The sequence below is a fragment of the Anser cygnoides genome, chromosome 5 (assembly GCF_040182565.1).
Source record: "Anser cygnoides isolate HZ-2024a breed goose chromosome 5, Taihu_goose_T2T_genome, whole genome shotgun sequence".
Classification (NCBI taxonomy): Eukaryota; Metazoa; Chordata; class Aves; order Anseriformes; family Anatidae; genus Anser; species Anser cygnoides.
In genome coordinates, this window is record NC_089877.1 from 17,532,724 (window position 1) to 17,548,052 (window position 15,329).

Here is a 15,329-nt window from a genome sequence, read left to right on the forward strand (position 1 = left end):
TTGCATACTCAGGCAAATATACTTACACAAAGTGCTGACTTTTAAAAATAATGCAGCAGGCTTTTCCTTTTCCTGGCTAAGATATCATTTATGCCTGCACTTGAAGGAATTTTCCTATGCCAGATCAACTATAATTCTACCCAATCCAGTCCTGAAGTCTCAGCCCCTGGTGATTATGACAGTGCTTTGGTGCCATGGAAATGAAAGTGCTCTCAAATATCTTGTAGAACAGGAGAATGCTTGTAATGACTATTTATTTCTATAATTGTAGAACTCGAAAGTCCCCTCTGAGACAGAGCTTCGTGTGTAAGCACATAGTCAGAAACATCAAAGCGTAACCCTAGATGTAGGGCCATTTTATTTCAGGCATGTCAAGTCCCTATCCTTAACCTAAAAGCCACCTTTATGATTAAAGAGGAATACTTTTTATTGACCTTCTGGTCCAGATGGATCAATATAAACAGAATAGAAGTATTGTCTTTATAACCTGTACAGTGAGCAGGAAATTACTATTTTTACAGTGCATTTTTGAGGTTATAAGCTTTAAAAAATTCTTTTTCTTTTAAATCCAGGTTCAGAAAGGATGAGATGTAAGGTTCAAATCTGGGGTTTACTTCTTCTTTTCATGTTCATATACATGAAATTAAAAAAAAAAAAAAAGAGTTATAGCTAAATCATCATGGTTGGCTGAGTTACCACTTATGACATAGGAATTTAGCAGGCATGCTAAGTAATAGCTGCATGTTTGGGCACCCAGAGCTTGTGTTCCTACAATAGCACACACCCTTTGCTTGTTTGGACACCTGATCTGCCCAATGTTGCCTCTGAAAACAGGCCTTAGCCAGCCGGAACATGGGCAAACAGCTTGTCTTCAAGTTTCAGCCTTTTTTAGTACCCAAGTGGCAGGCTTCCCCTCTAAACTGCCAGCCCTGTCCACACCAGTCCACACTGCCCCACCACCAGGCACAGCAAAGGGCACAACGAGTCAGTCCTGGGCTTTGACCTTTCCAGGATGTGCAGCAGAGGTACTTTGCTCAGCCCTGTGTATCTCTAGTGGGAAGGGAGACTAACATTATACCAGGATCTCATAAATCAGGACTTAAAGGATTACTGTATTTTTCTTACATGGCAAGCATCAAGACTGCTGCATGCACACCACCCGTACCACATGGGCATAGGCAGGGAGTGGGCTGCAGATTGCAGTGCTTACTCGCTACAAGGAGAAGGTGAAGTGTCCCTGGCTGGAGAGGCTGGGCTCCTGTGGATTAGCTAAATGTATTGGCTGGCAGCATTTGCTGGAGTCCTCACGCGCTACAAATCTGTATTTGTTCCCCCAGGAGGTATTAAAACTTGTCTCATGAACACATCCACACACAATGAGGCTGGGACCAGTGGGATAGGGAGTGTTCAGATATGGACAGCGGTGTTCTGGGAAAGGAACTGGCAAAATAATTGTGCCCAAAGAGCACTGAGCCAAGCTGAAGTTCTTTTCTTGGTGAAGCAAAGTCCTGGCAGGAAACAGATCTAGCTATGAACACACCGGAGAAGAGACTGCCGCATGAAAAATGCAGACTTGGTCAAACTAAAATACTACCTGAATTTCCGTGTCATTGAAACTTGAAGAAATTGAAATGTAACATTTTTTTACTCAGAACTGTTTGGTTTGGAAATTTTCTCATGTTTCAAAGCATTAACATCACTTCATAACAAATATTTTTTCTCTTTAAAAAAACAAACAAACATGACAATACTGTGATAAGAATTGTTTTGAAATCTGCTGAATGAAGCAAATAATGAAGTTATCTATACAGCTGTGTTTGCTAACTACTGCAAACTGTACTAACTCTGAACATTAGTATAGACTGCTGATATTGTAGAAGTCTCCTAGAAAAGTGGCCACATGCAAAGATATGCTGATACTATTGAAGCTTCAAAAAGTGGACATTGACTGATATTTGTGTTACTTCTTTTATTCTGCATGAAACACTTTCCACTGCAATTAAACCCGTTTTGATTTCAGTGGAATGGACAAGTTCCCCTTTTTGCCACCATCAGTAGACAAGTTACCCAACAGCTACTCACCTGTTTGTTCTGTCTTGACAATGACATTATGCGATTGGTACATGTCACTTCCACACTGACCTGCAAGAAGGCATATAGCAGATATGGGAGCAGTATGAGAATGAGCACAGAAGAATCAAAGATACAGCTCCAAGCACAAACTGCTTCAGTTGAGCCAGAGGGCTAATTTTGGTGTGGGGTACATACCCTTTCCCCTGGTCCTTCTGCCTTAAGTCACGTATAAGTGATATAGCAATATAGTCAATTAGGTATAAGCAGTATAGCAAACACAGCAAATGAGTTTTGCCAGGTAGGTTTCAGGGTAACATAAGAGGCTTCTGAAGATCCCAGAATTCAGACAACTGTACGTGCATCTCTGTCCCCGTGTAGCCTAATGTCTATTTACCATTCCATTTTAGGTGCTGAAGGTTGCTGTAGAGCAGCTGCCCTGCTGTCCCAGCTGCCTGAGTGAATTCCTGCAGACTCATGCTGCACAGATGTTCCCCGTTGATATCAAACTCTTGGAAGGGTATGCAGTTGGCATCCAGTTGGTTGGTATCAAGGAGATGCTGCAACCACTCCCAGACCTGAAACTTGGTCCAGTACTGCGGGTGTATTTCGTGCCACTGGGTTCCATAGAAACTGCTGGACACTGGAAAAGGAAATGGGCATTAAACATCTGTGTTAGCATCATGGGATTATGCTGAAGACAGGAAAGGTCTATAGCTAAATTTCATGCCCTGGACGTCCATAGATCTAGATTCTTTTTTCAGTCCTTAACGCTAGCTCAGTAGCTATTGCTGGAGGTTTTTTTTTTTTTGTCTTAGTTTTCCAATTAAAAATGGGAGTTATTACTTCATATCTCTCTTGAGAAGTTGAGTGAGTAGGAATGAATTTAGCAATGTTGGCTAAATACACCAGTATTTATTTCTTCAGTGGATGATACCTTGCAGAAGTACTGTCACAAATGTGTGTTGATCTGGGTGTAGGAAAAGTGTTTTAGTGCATCAAAAATGATGGAAAAAACTTCTAAAATCCACATAATGTACAGTGGAAATTTTGTTTCTATAAGGACTGAATACGAACTGTGTGTTTCAGCCAAAGAACAGTAAAATAACAAGGCACTCTTATATTGTTCCAAAGTACAAATCTATCAGTATGGCATGCAGCTTCATGGCAGAGCCGGACTTCTAACAAATGCATGTTATCTTTGTAGTCGGGTAAGATGATTTCTGAATATAATTGTAAAACTCATTTTTAATTAAGGGAACAGCCTAATTTTCTTTTTAGGATGTCTGAGTCTTTTCTTGGCCTATCTTTCAAACTGCTCAGTTGTATGTCGCTGCATGACAATAATTTATGTGTTCAAATGAAAGAGAAAGTATGTAGGGACAGGATAATTATATAAGATAAGATAAGATGTAAGATATACAAAGGCAGGACTGCCTTGATCCGGCCTCACAGAAGGGCTGGCAAAAGGAGTTCAGTGCAATTTATTCCTTGGGAAAGGAGGACAGTAGAGTATGCCAGGCAGAGACAGCAGCATGATAAAATGCTCACAAGAGCAAGAAGGTGCATTTAAGGATGAGGGAATGACAGATTGCAGAGGTGGTTGAATTACGGGAAAAAGAAAGACTTCCGTGGCCTAGCTCTGCGGTAGCCCCACTCCAGGACATCTTCTCTCTGCGGCACTGATCTGTTTCATCACAGTCTCCTCCAAGAAGATGATTACCCACACAGCTCTGAGACATACGGACAACAGATGGTATTGCTAGAAGACCACAAGTAACAGAACTGGCACATTTTAGGAAATCACCTCAGGGAGACCTCGGGTCTCTTCGGTTGAGATACAGTGCATAGTGCTAGCTCATGTGTGAACATAAAAACCCTCAGAGTTGCTTAGGTTCTGATATTGGCCAACAAGGTCTGTGTCAGTAGCTTAGAGAGAGTTTGCAAGACTGTTGCTCATTCTGATATTGAAGGATGTGGGAAATGAGTGCAGAAATGATTAAGACTCTGGTATGTCGGAAAATAAAGGTTTGATGGAGCCAACAAATATTTCCTGAAAAGGAGGTTGATATTTATTTCCATCACTTTCAGAGGCCTCTAGACTCCTAATGTAAGTGGAGGGTCTTTAATGAGAGGAAGAAGTAGCTTGGTAAAAGGACATGAGGGGATGAATAACTGTACAGGCCGGCGTGTTCAGTTTCCCGTGACTCTAAAACACATGTCAATTCTGAGAATTCACTGGGGTCTGGGATTCACTGCACACTGAGATCCCTGAACATGAAACCCACCATCACCTTCACGAAATCCTGTGCAAACTAAAACTCAGGACTTTTTCTGTGAATCTGTTACAGGCAGGCTGGTATATTTAATAAGCGTACACTTACGTATTCCTGGGTATTTAGAAATTACACATTTAAAAAAAACAAAAACACAGGTGTTTCACTGAATAGGAACTTTCATTGTAAGTTTTGTAGTAGCTTCCTGTGGTTCAGAAGGACAACTGCAGTATGTGTTTACTTGGATTTTAAGGTTTACCTATCAATTGAAAAACACTATTTTGAATGATGAAAAGAATTTAAAAATTATGTCCAACACTGTATATTGATCTATATGTCTATGTCTATATTTTTATACTGAGAGAGAATATATATCTGTGCAGCTATATTAAAAAAATAGTAAAATAAATTTCACCCTGAGTCACACCTTGTAAGTTAATTTAGGTGCAAAAGTCATCACTAGCTGTTAGGCATTAGAAGGCATATATGGGATTAAAGAGATGGTTCTGTGCATAACAAAGAAGTTCTCAGATCACAAGCTATCTAGTGCCCTAATGCCAGTCTAATCAGATAGCTATCTAGTAATTTGAGCTGAAAAAGTAAATACTGTAAGTGAGCAAAAAGACTACTCCCCTGCAAAGCCGGAGGGATGATTAGTACTGAAGAGTAATGTTGGTTCAGAGAGGGCATGAGGGGTAAATATAAGAGAGAAAGAAATCTGGACTGAGGAGAGAGAACTTTTGGCACTTTCATCACCTCTACATTCATCTTTAAAAAAAGGAGCAGTAATGAAATGAACCATTAACTGATCATGTTCAGAAACTTAAGCGTTGCAGGTTCAGCTTTTACAAATAAAGTAACAAATATAAATTTTCCTACCAGAAGTGAAACTCCAGTAAATTAGTATCACTGAAAAATAATACTTGTGCATATTTAAAGGTATAGCAGTCCCTTCCACCCCAACCATCCCCCTGCCCACCCCACCTCCCCCCCCAAAAAAAAAAAAAAAGCATAGCTCAGAGTTGTTGAATTCCTCCTACCATTGCATGTGGAATATCCGTCTGTCCAGGAAGGCTGCTGGTGGAGTAGGTTGCTGCTGGAATTGATACTCATTCTGCCAGCTCCTTCCAAAATCATGATCTGTAAGTGAATCGAACAGCTTGCTTAGTGAGCAGTGTCTAGTCCAAAAGGTAAATGGCAAAAAAAAAAAAAAAATCCACTGAAGGTGAAGTGAGCAGGCCAATTCTATTTGTAGAAGATACAATTGAAATCAAGAACATGTTGCCACAACCCCTTTTCAGCTGCCACAAAATCTCCTTATGATAAACATTACCATGTTTGATTTGCATATGCAAGAAGCAAGTTTCTACAGCTGCCCATCCATAAATGAATAATCCGTAATCAGAAATGAAGCCGAATGAAAAGGCAAGGCTCCTGACAGAGCAATACAGGAAAATTGCCAAGCTTTGAGAAGTGAAATACAAAGTTGTTTGACTTTTTTTTTTTTCATTTAAAGAGAAATTTGGTTTAAATATGGTTTTCTTTTTTTCTTTTTCTTTTTTTTTTTTAGGAGAAAGAAAAGAAACTCCTTCACACAGAGGGACCAGTATGTCAATCCTACAAGGAGGTAACATTACAGGGAATATCTTCTTGTCCGACCCAGTTTCTTATCTGATCCATGTCAGCAGTGCCCCTAACCCATTTTCAATGACAGATGTCACAGATCACGCATTTCAAACCACCAAAAAATTGGACCGTCAAAGATCTTGTAAAGGAGAAAAACTTGACACAAACTTTCCTCTCTACTTATGTTGGCTTTAGTAACATGAGTAAAACTGTCCTTAATTTTGGTTGGACATTTTTGTGCAAAACTACTTATATGGTATTTTAGAAAAATATCACATTTATCACACATTGAATTGTTTCAGTGAATGTATACAAAATTCCCAAATTGCAGGTATTCTTGATATTTCTTATTACCTTTCAGTGGTTTAAAGTTGCCAAGTTTAAAAATATACATTATAACCATACAGTACAGACATTTTTCAAGAGTTTAGGAAACTAATTTGTTAAATATTATAAAGGTTTCAGATCATTACTCTTATATAAGTACACAGAAAACAAACCATTGTTCAAAAATCTTCTAAATCGAAAGCGACAGTCTGTAAAAATGAAACTTTAGACCTCAAGAGAGCATTTGAATGCAGCTGGACTTAACTTTGGAATTAAAAAGAGTTTAAAATAAAAAATGGACTTGTGAAAGTTAAAGACAGTGGTCTTGGCCTTTTACCCATCAAGGCTAATTTGATCAAGGCTAATTAGAAAACTATTGAGAGCACAGTCAGAACCCCACAAGTTCATACCAACAACATTTTTGGTAGAAGAAAACAAGTCATTAGGAACAGTTACAGCCTTGGTTTTAAAGAACTGCCTGAAAAAGGTATGGGTTGGCATATTCCTCCATCATCCTCAATACATTATGCAGTTCTTAAAAGTTACAAATGCACATTTTAAGGAGAGTCTCTCTCTTTCTCCTCCCCCCACCCCTCCACATATATATAAATTTAGAAAGGGGGAGAGAGAGGTTGTTGAGAATTACTTAAAAATCCAAAGCCTTAGGAATTACGCCACAGTGAATGGTCCTTTATGGTATAACCTAGTTCAGTGCCTTTTTTGTAGCTATACAGAATGGCAAAATCAAGCCGTGATGTTTTAACATTTGCTTTTCACTCCAGCAAATCTGGAATTCAGTATCCACCTGTTGGAGAATTTCATTTCTCATAGCAGATACGTGGGGGTACAAAATGTCAGCAATGAAGTGATACCTATAGTCACTCTATGGCCAAATAAAAGACGATGGGAATATCAGTCAATAACTTTATGCAAGTTAGAAGAGAAGATATTTTTTTAGCCCCATGTTAAAGCTAAGTAACTTGATATTTTGAGGGGAAAAGTGCTAGGAAGCATTTCAGTTTCTTACACTGATTATATGTTGAGCATAAAACAAGAATGTAGTTTATCTCATACACTTGATATAGAAAAGCTTTTAAACTATAATGTGCGTTTGACAGTCAATATACACCTCTGAGCAGGTATAGACAGAGTGATATTTCAAATTATTTCTTTCATTAACTTTTTTTTTTTTTAATTATTTAAGATGTAATGATGTTCATTAGATTCTGAGTGACTGAAATATTAACGTTAAAAAAAACTCTATTACAGTATCAGATAGAGGTGAGGTAGAACAGCAGGTATTCCGGGAAAACTATAAAACTTGAGGGTCAGCAAAACTCTCTTAGGAACGTAATTTGGTAAATTCTCTTGTTTGAAAAGAAAACTACAGTTGGTACTTATCATTGAATTTCAACCTACTGATCTAAAGTCACATTTTCAGAAGAGAACACAGATTTACAGGTACTGTGTTATGTCATTTTGTCCTGTTTCCGCAATTTATGGAATTCTACATAATTTTCATGCCTGATACTTGTGCAAATAAAAACGTGTCTTGGAAAATGTATGCTTATGAACAGAAATAATTTCCATGATCAAGCTCCTATGTATCTTTGTTTTGAAAATTCAGTTCAGGTAAACTCTTGTATTATTTTCTTCCTAATCAGCTGAATTTCCAAATCACAAGATCGTATGACACTTCAGCTCAGCGACTAAATCTATGGACAGTTTAATATACCAAAAATTGAGTCTTGCACAGTTTCTCCCCTTCATCAATAACCAGAACCAATGCGCTTTAGAGAGCTGAGTAGAAGTGCTCTGAAAGCTTTTTCCCTGGATTCTGATTTCAGTTATGTTCCCTTAAAATCTTATTCCCCGCATTACAGTGCAGCAGGCAATTTCTCTTCACAGTATTCCTAAACAACACTAATAGTATTTTCAGACAATATGTGTAGAATTTGCTTTACAAATTCATCAATCAATACAACCCTTTTTTGAAAGCTATACAAGTTATTTCAACCAGAATAATTTAATTATCTTCCCACATTACCTGTGGGAAAAATTATTCATGAGAGAAAGAATTCATGATATGACAGTAATCACTGGGACAGGATTCGATTCAGCTTTAACCCAAACTTTCCCAAAGTTATTGGTATTATTCAAGGTATCGGTTTATTTTTTGTGATTTGAAAATTGTCGGGTCACCTCCTGTACCTTAATGCAAGAGTGTTGCTTGTTTGGACATCACTTCTAGCACTTTGTTCAGGATGAGTATAATGCCCCACTCATGTAACTTCCATGGTTTTGCTTGGAAGTGTGCGCATCAAGCTCAAAAATGTTTTCCCTATGAAAATCAAATAGTGATTTTCTTCATTTCATCCTGTACGTGCCTTTCTTTGATACAAGTTCATGACAGATTTATGCTTATAGCAGTGTCTCATTCCATACTTGGAAAGATTTTGAGTCAGGATATTGGAAGGGGTGTGCTCTTCATTACTTTAGGGCCAAATCCTCAAATCTCCCTTGTGTACAGACAAACCTGGTTAAAGGGTGTGAAGCCTCAAGGGGAAGGACACATAATATGTTCAGTTTTCTTTTAATCATATGCCATGTATCAAAGTGAACGGTGGAACTAATGAAGCCTGGTTTCCTATGAATGTGTATCTTGTGGTTGGATTCTCTAGTGTCTAGTAAGATGTGAGCACTGATTGAAGTTTTTCCCACGGTTGGGGCATTCATAATATCCCGTTCTCTCAAAGGAGTGAGCTCAAGCTTCACTCCTTCTTTCAGACGGAGTATTAATAGATTTTCCTCCTCTACTTGGCAGTCTGTTTTCATTAATCCTGTAAGAACTTCATATCTTTGAGACTTCTACCCCATATCAAATTTAATTAAAATTGGCGATGGGACTCAAAGATTGTTACAGGCCAAATGCAAAAGCCAACACGCAGACAGAATAACCACAAAAGCCTCATTTCCTCAGGAAACCATGCTAAAAAAGGATTCTAGCTGAGATGAGATATTGGAAAACAACATATAGATCTGAGGATCTCTCTCTCTACTGACTAAGACGGTACGTTAAAAATGAAAGCACATATGAAATACTGTGTGCATATACACAAATACATATTTATATACACATATTTACACACACTCATCCTTGTGTGTATCTGCACACACATTTCCATTCTTTCTTACTGAAGAGGTGCCACCTTTGGCAGCTCTTATGTCTTAAAACACTACCAGGAACACCGCACAGTTATGAGAGGAAGCAAATAACACTTTACTCAATCAGCGAGGTTAAATATAGCTGTGTGCTGGTGTTCAGCAACATTCTTTCCAGAGAGAGTCCTACTAGAGGGCATGAGTACATCCAGAAAAAAAAAAAAAAAAAAAAAAAAAAAAAGATCTTTCGCCTACATTCAATATATCAGATGGTATTCAAAGCCCAAACCCTGAAGGCCTCTCTTAGTTAAAGCTCTCGCTGAAGTCAGGAGGAGCTTTGACCGAGCCACAACCCAGTGACTTGGCAGTAACAGGAGCTCACTTGCTCTGTTCTTCTCGTCTGTCTTGACCGCCTGACCACTCTGAGTAAACGGCGGTAACGGAAAGAGCAAGCAGCCATGGCCTGGCAATGGAGCAAATCCAGAAAAGCATATTTACAAGTCCTTGAACCTTGAACACTGCATAGTGCACTCTATGCAAATTATTTTATTGCACTACAGGTGTGCTCTGAAGGTAAATTACTCTGATCCCCTTTTCCACATTCACCCCCAATGAATCTTAACATCCAGATAATGAATTTCTCCTTTCTTTGAACCCAAATCTTTCAGGAACAGCGTGTATTCAATGACAGCAAAATGCTGAACACAGCCTGAAAGGAGAATGAGCAGTGCAGAGAAAATGAGTGAATCCTAAAGTACTACGACCAGAGTGATTGCTATGGCATTGATTTGTACAGTTGCTTACATTACAAGGCTGAACTGAACTAAGGGTCTCATTAATTACAAATATGAGGGGGTGTGGAGCCCATGGGGGAAGGAGGCATACAGCTTTTTGGTTTGTAAAGCTACGTACTCTATGCAAAAGACAAGGGGAAAAAAAAAATGTCTAAGGCAAAACTGACTGAAACTATTAAGCTATGACTCCACCCGTAAGCTATGCAAAGTCTAAGAGTGACTTCTAGCTGAGACAAGCTCAGTGCAGCTCCTCCTGGCGTGTCCAAAAGGGTGGATCTCTCTTGGCGCATTTACCTATGGAATCCTTCCCCATTTTTTCCCCTTTTACCATCATGGCTGAACTTCAAATGTAGATTTCACCTGGGCCTATTTGCTTTGAAGTATGTTATGTACACAGTGAAGACACAATCCCTGCTTTTCAGGGCTTGGAGTTTATGGAACAAGTATCTACAGAGTATGTTAAATATTTTAGATCATTACTGCACCTTGGATTACAGTCAAGCACTTAAACAGCAATCTAAAATAAATGATACCGGGTAATAACTGCAGCTGCAGAGGAACAGAATCTGGATTTTAGTCGTTTTCTTGAAAACTCAAAAGGCGACAGTGGGCTGAGTTTTCAAGACATCGGAAACAAAGGAGACGCGCAATAAAGCAGGTGGACCTGCTTTACACATTCAGTTACTTCAGAAACACAACTGCATTGTACTTGTAATGTATAAGATCAATTAGCTGCTTTGCATGCCAACCACCTATTTTACATCTCCAGTAGCAGCAAGGGCAGGCACAAACTGAATACATGAATGTTGACAGCCTGTTTGCATGTTACCGTGAGCTTTGGGTCTCCTGTTTTTTTCTCTCCTTTACTGTGCACTACTGCCAGGGTACCTGTGTTTAGTTCTGAGATGCTGTGCATATAAATACGGTTAGGGCTGACCCTAAGATTGCCCTGTGGCCTCTGTCTGTTTGCAAAGGTCTCACGTATCATCCTCGGTGTCTATGCCAGGCTCCCAGATAAGATACATCTCTGCCAGAGCTCACTTGCAGATGACCTTTTCTGAAGCTTTTTAGGATCTCTCCAGACCACACAAATCCACACACAACCATCACATGCTTCCTTGTTTCCATCCCTTTGTTTTAGCGCACAAAAAGCAGACAGAATCCTCAAAAGAAACAACTCATCTGCAGGCTGATTCCCAGCAGGGATCCACTTCACAACAAAAAGCTCAGCTGAAGACCACTTTGCTATGACCTGCAAGGTGCCCTTCAGATGACAGCCTATACAGCTTGGCCAAGCTGAGGATAATCTCAAGACTCACCACTTATGTCAATGCAAACATACCCCATGAAAAATTGTTTCCAAACTACTTGAAAGCTTTGATGAAAACTCCAGTGAAGAAATATTATGATCACGCTCAGTTATTTGTTGTATAACATACTCGGTGTTTGATGCATTTCATTTTCAGTCCATCATAGGCACCCTTAGGCCACAGTAACAAAATGTGTTTACTGAATCACATTGTGAGTGTAAAGTTCAAGGAATCATTTTTATAAGAAAATTTTCTAAATAATCTCCAGAACTCTTTGTATTCCAGATTCTGGTTTGGGGCTTTGGGGCCAAGTTTTTTTCCTTCCTACACCCCTCTGAACTATGCATTCCTACGCTTCTGTATTTCTGGTGTGTACAGCTGTGGTTTATATGCATAAAACCACCTTTGCATGTGCAAAATTGGCTCTTGGTGAGCTTTCAGAGAATATATTGAGACCTTGATCATTTGCTGTTGTGGGCTTTTGGAAAGGAAGAGTTGGGTTTATTCTTTTGTTTTCTTTGAACCTGGTATATTAAATGTATACATAAAGGTAAACTGAAAGACCAGAAAAAGGAAGATGAATAGAAAAGAAGCTTTTAGCATTTACCTATGTTACAGATAGAATCACGATAAACCAAATCAAATAAAGCTTGGTTGGAATCTTTTATTACTAAAGATCTGATTTTCATGATGCACTACAAGGCAACTTTTGTATGAGATATGTGGTGGTTGTTTTAACATGTTCATATGGATGCTTCAAAATCTTGCATATATATTTTAACTAAAGAGAAGCTTGAGTAGAAAAGCTAGGATCTAGATCTCTATCTGAGCTACCCCTCCGCTCCAGGGTTTGGGTTTGGTTCTTATCTCTCTTTTACGATGTAATTTAAAGACAAAACCATAGTTCAGTTTCCTTTTTGAGCGAGAACAAAGTTCACTTTATGAATGCAAAAACAAAAATTTCCTTGATTATATGCAAAGTCTCACAGGTTATTTTTTCTCTGTCCCCTTTTTTTTTTCATAATCCACAATCTTAATATGAACTGGCTTCAATTTTCAAGGTACTAGTTAGTATAATGAAAATAAAAGAGAGGATTTCAACACAGGTTTTGTTTGTTTGTTTGTTTTTCTAAATCAGAAGCAAACAGAAGGCCAACTGCAAGCAGAGTCCTCAAGGCACAGATGTGCCTTACACTGCTAACTGCCAAAGGTTGGCACTTTTGCAAATTTTACCCACAGTTATGTTACCTTAGCAGAGGAAAACAGTGAACCGGAACCTGCCTCTTAACAAGGATCCTGTGTTTGGGATCCATGCTTCCTTTTCACATCACAGGCTACATGTGCCTCTTTGTGCCATACCACTAGTTTTTGAATAAGAAAGAAAATAGCATCATTTATTTTGCTGTCAAAAAGCTCATTCTCTTCTTGCAGAAGATCTGTGCACAGATCTGTACATTATTAGTGGAATTGCGAGTCACACAGCTAAATCAAAAGCAAGACAAGAAAAGGTTTTATTTCTTGTAATAAATGCTTATGTCATTTTTGCACAGACATATTCTTAGAACACTTGAAACAGGTAGATATGTTTGCAAACAACTGCCAAAAAAAAGCAGTTTTTTTCTCTTTTTTTTTTTCTTTGGAGTTGGTGCTGCAAAACATGGTTTTGACGGGCATATGGCACTCCCTTTATTACTGTCTGCATCACTGCAGCAAGTCCGTGATAATTTGGGTCAGCCATTTTCTCCTGAGTATTTAGAAGTCATTTGCAATAGATTCATCAGTCTTGCCTCAGGGATACAGAGTCTTGGAAAACACAATAATGGGAAAAACTGCCTTTACTCTTTATTCTTCTTTCAGCACTTAATACCACACCTCATGGAACAACTCCACACCTCCTTTCATGTCCTTCCTATCTCTCTGGTACATCCTTCCTCGAACCAGGAGCCAGCTCATCTCCCTAATCTCCTTTTACTAAACACCTTTCTTTTGCTTACAATACACTAAATACACAAATGGCCAAAAAGCACTCTAGATGCCCCTGTAGCTTGACAAACTACCTGTCTATAATTAGGCAAGAACCTCATCAGCTAACAAAATACTACCATCGTGTTCTAACACCTTCTCCTTTTCCCTTGGCTCTGGCTCCCCAACCACTTCCCTCTACCTTCCACGACAGCTTCTCTTTGCTTTGCCTTAAAGACAAAGTCTGTACTGGGAGACCTGCTTTCTATACTACTAACGTAGCCCATGTGACTCTTTGGTTATTAGTGAATAATGACAATAATTGTGTTTGTATTCATGTTTGGCTCTCATTAGATGCTGAAATGTTTACAACGTAACAGCTACTCAGACACACAGAGTCTGACATACGCTGCTGCAGCAGCCAGGATTTCATGGAGAAGTATATTTTAACCTCTATCACAACCAGCACTTCTCCTTTGTTAAGGGAGTAGTCTGGTTTTCTGCAGTAACAACTACTAATTTGTCTATTTCTGAAATAAAAAGATCCTTTTTTACTCTCCCTCTCTTTTTTTTTTTTTTTTTTTAACTTGGTTTCATACGTTGCATTTTTATAAAGAGCAACTGCTCAGAAACTGCAAGTTTCTTCTTTGGGGATGGTTTCTACGTGAGAACTGCACAGAACAAGGAACATGGGTTGGACACCACAAAAGGGAAGGTGCCCTGGGGGTCACTGTGAGCAGCCTCTAGTGTCTAGGAAGGAGGGGTAAGGCAGAGATTTGCCTGGTGGGGAGAGCAGCCCCACAGACACGGGCGCAGGTGAGCTCTCAGCATGAGGACTGAGCCTTCGCGTCCCTTTCCTGCCAGCACTCTGGTCAGGACGCTCAGCCAACCCAGCCAAGAGACTGCTGCACATCGGTGTGGTGCCTGTCTTGTTTCTAGGACATTACAGCCATGAACGTCTCCTCAGTTAGTCCAGAAGCTGACTCAGGGTAAAGACAGACATTTGGTTTTTTGTCTCCTGTACCGCAAACTACTAGCAGGAGAGATATCCAGCTGGAGTATTTGGAAAACTTCCTGTTCTTGAGAAGAATAGAGATGAAATCTTGAATATAAATTTCATTCCTTTAAGATCTTCATACTTAAAATCTGCTTCTTTCTCATGATTAACATGCAAATTTTCCCAGTGGGGCTATTATTCTTTTACATGAATTGATTAATTCAATTAATGAACTAATAGTATTTCTTCATTAATTACATGAGGAGACAGCACAAATTAGCTAGGATGCGGGATATGGAAGTTGAGAGTTAAGTGTTTTATCCTAAACTAGGTCCAAGCACAGCTTGCTGGGGGTCTAAGCCAGTCAACAGTAGTGTTTATACCTTATTGTGACCCACCTAACTGCGAACTGATTGCACTCTTTTGCTGGCATGAGAGCTGAAGTTTGTTTCAAGGAGGAGACATAGCAGGGGCAGTACAGGGCTCGTGATGGGAAGGATTATTAGTTGCAGAAGTTAGGGAGGGTTTATGTGGCTGACTATTACCTCCTTTGGCTGGGTCAGGCGTGTTCCCTAGTGCCAAGCTGGGGAATACCAATCCCAGCAGCGTGACGGTATCTCCAGCCAGGATGCCAGCTCCTCTTGCACTCCCCTCCAGACTATGAAGTATCCCAGAGTGGGCAGGTGTTTGTGAAGGAATGTGTTGCCAAACAGGCAGCTATCGCTGAAATAGTTCAATGGAGCTCACTGACCCTGTTCCTGAAACCTGCTGTCAGGCAGACCATTACTTTGACTGCCATTCAGTC

The 15,329-nt window shown here is 39.4% G+C and overlaps 1 protein-coding gene across 4 annotated transcripts in view; it reads right to left on the reverse strand.

The window, feature by feature from the left end:
- EHF (ETS homologous factor) overlaps positions 1-15,329 on the reverse strand; it is an 86,955-nt gene that overhangs the window by 10,228 nt on the left and 61,398 nt on the right. For all 4 annotated transcript variants that reach the window (XM_066997166.1, XM_066997164.1, XM_066997165.1 and 1 more), the window contains 3 exons: positions 5,387-5,486; positions 2,468-2,713; positions 2,083-2,142 (listed from right to left, as the gene is read on the reverse strand). In XM_066997166.1, coding sequence (XP_066853267.1) covers positions 2,083-2,142; positions 2,468-2,713; positions 5,387-5,486 — 406 coding nt within the window. The remainder of the gene's footprint in view (positions 1-2,082; positions 2,143-2,467; positions 2,714-5,386; positions 5,487-15,329) is intronic.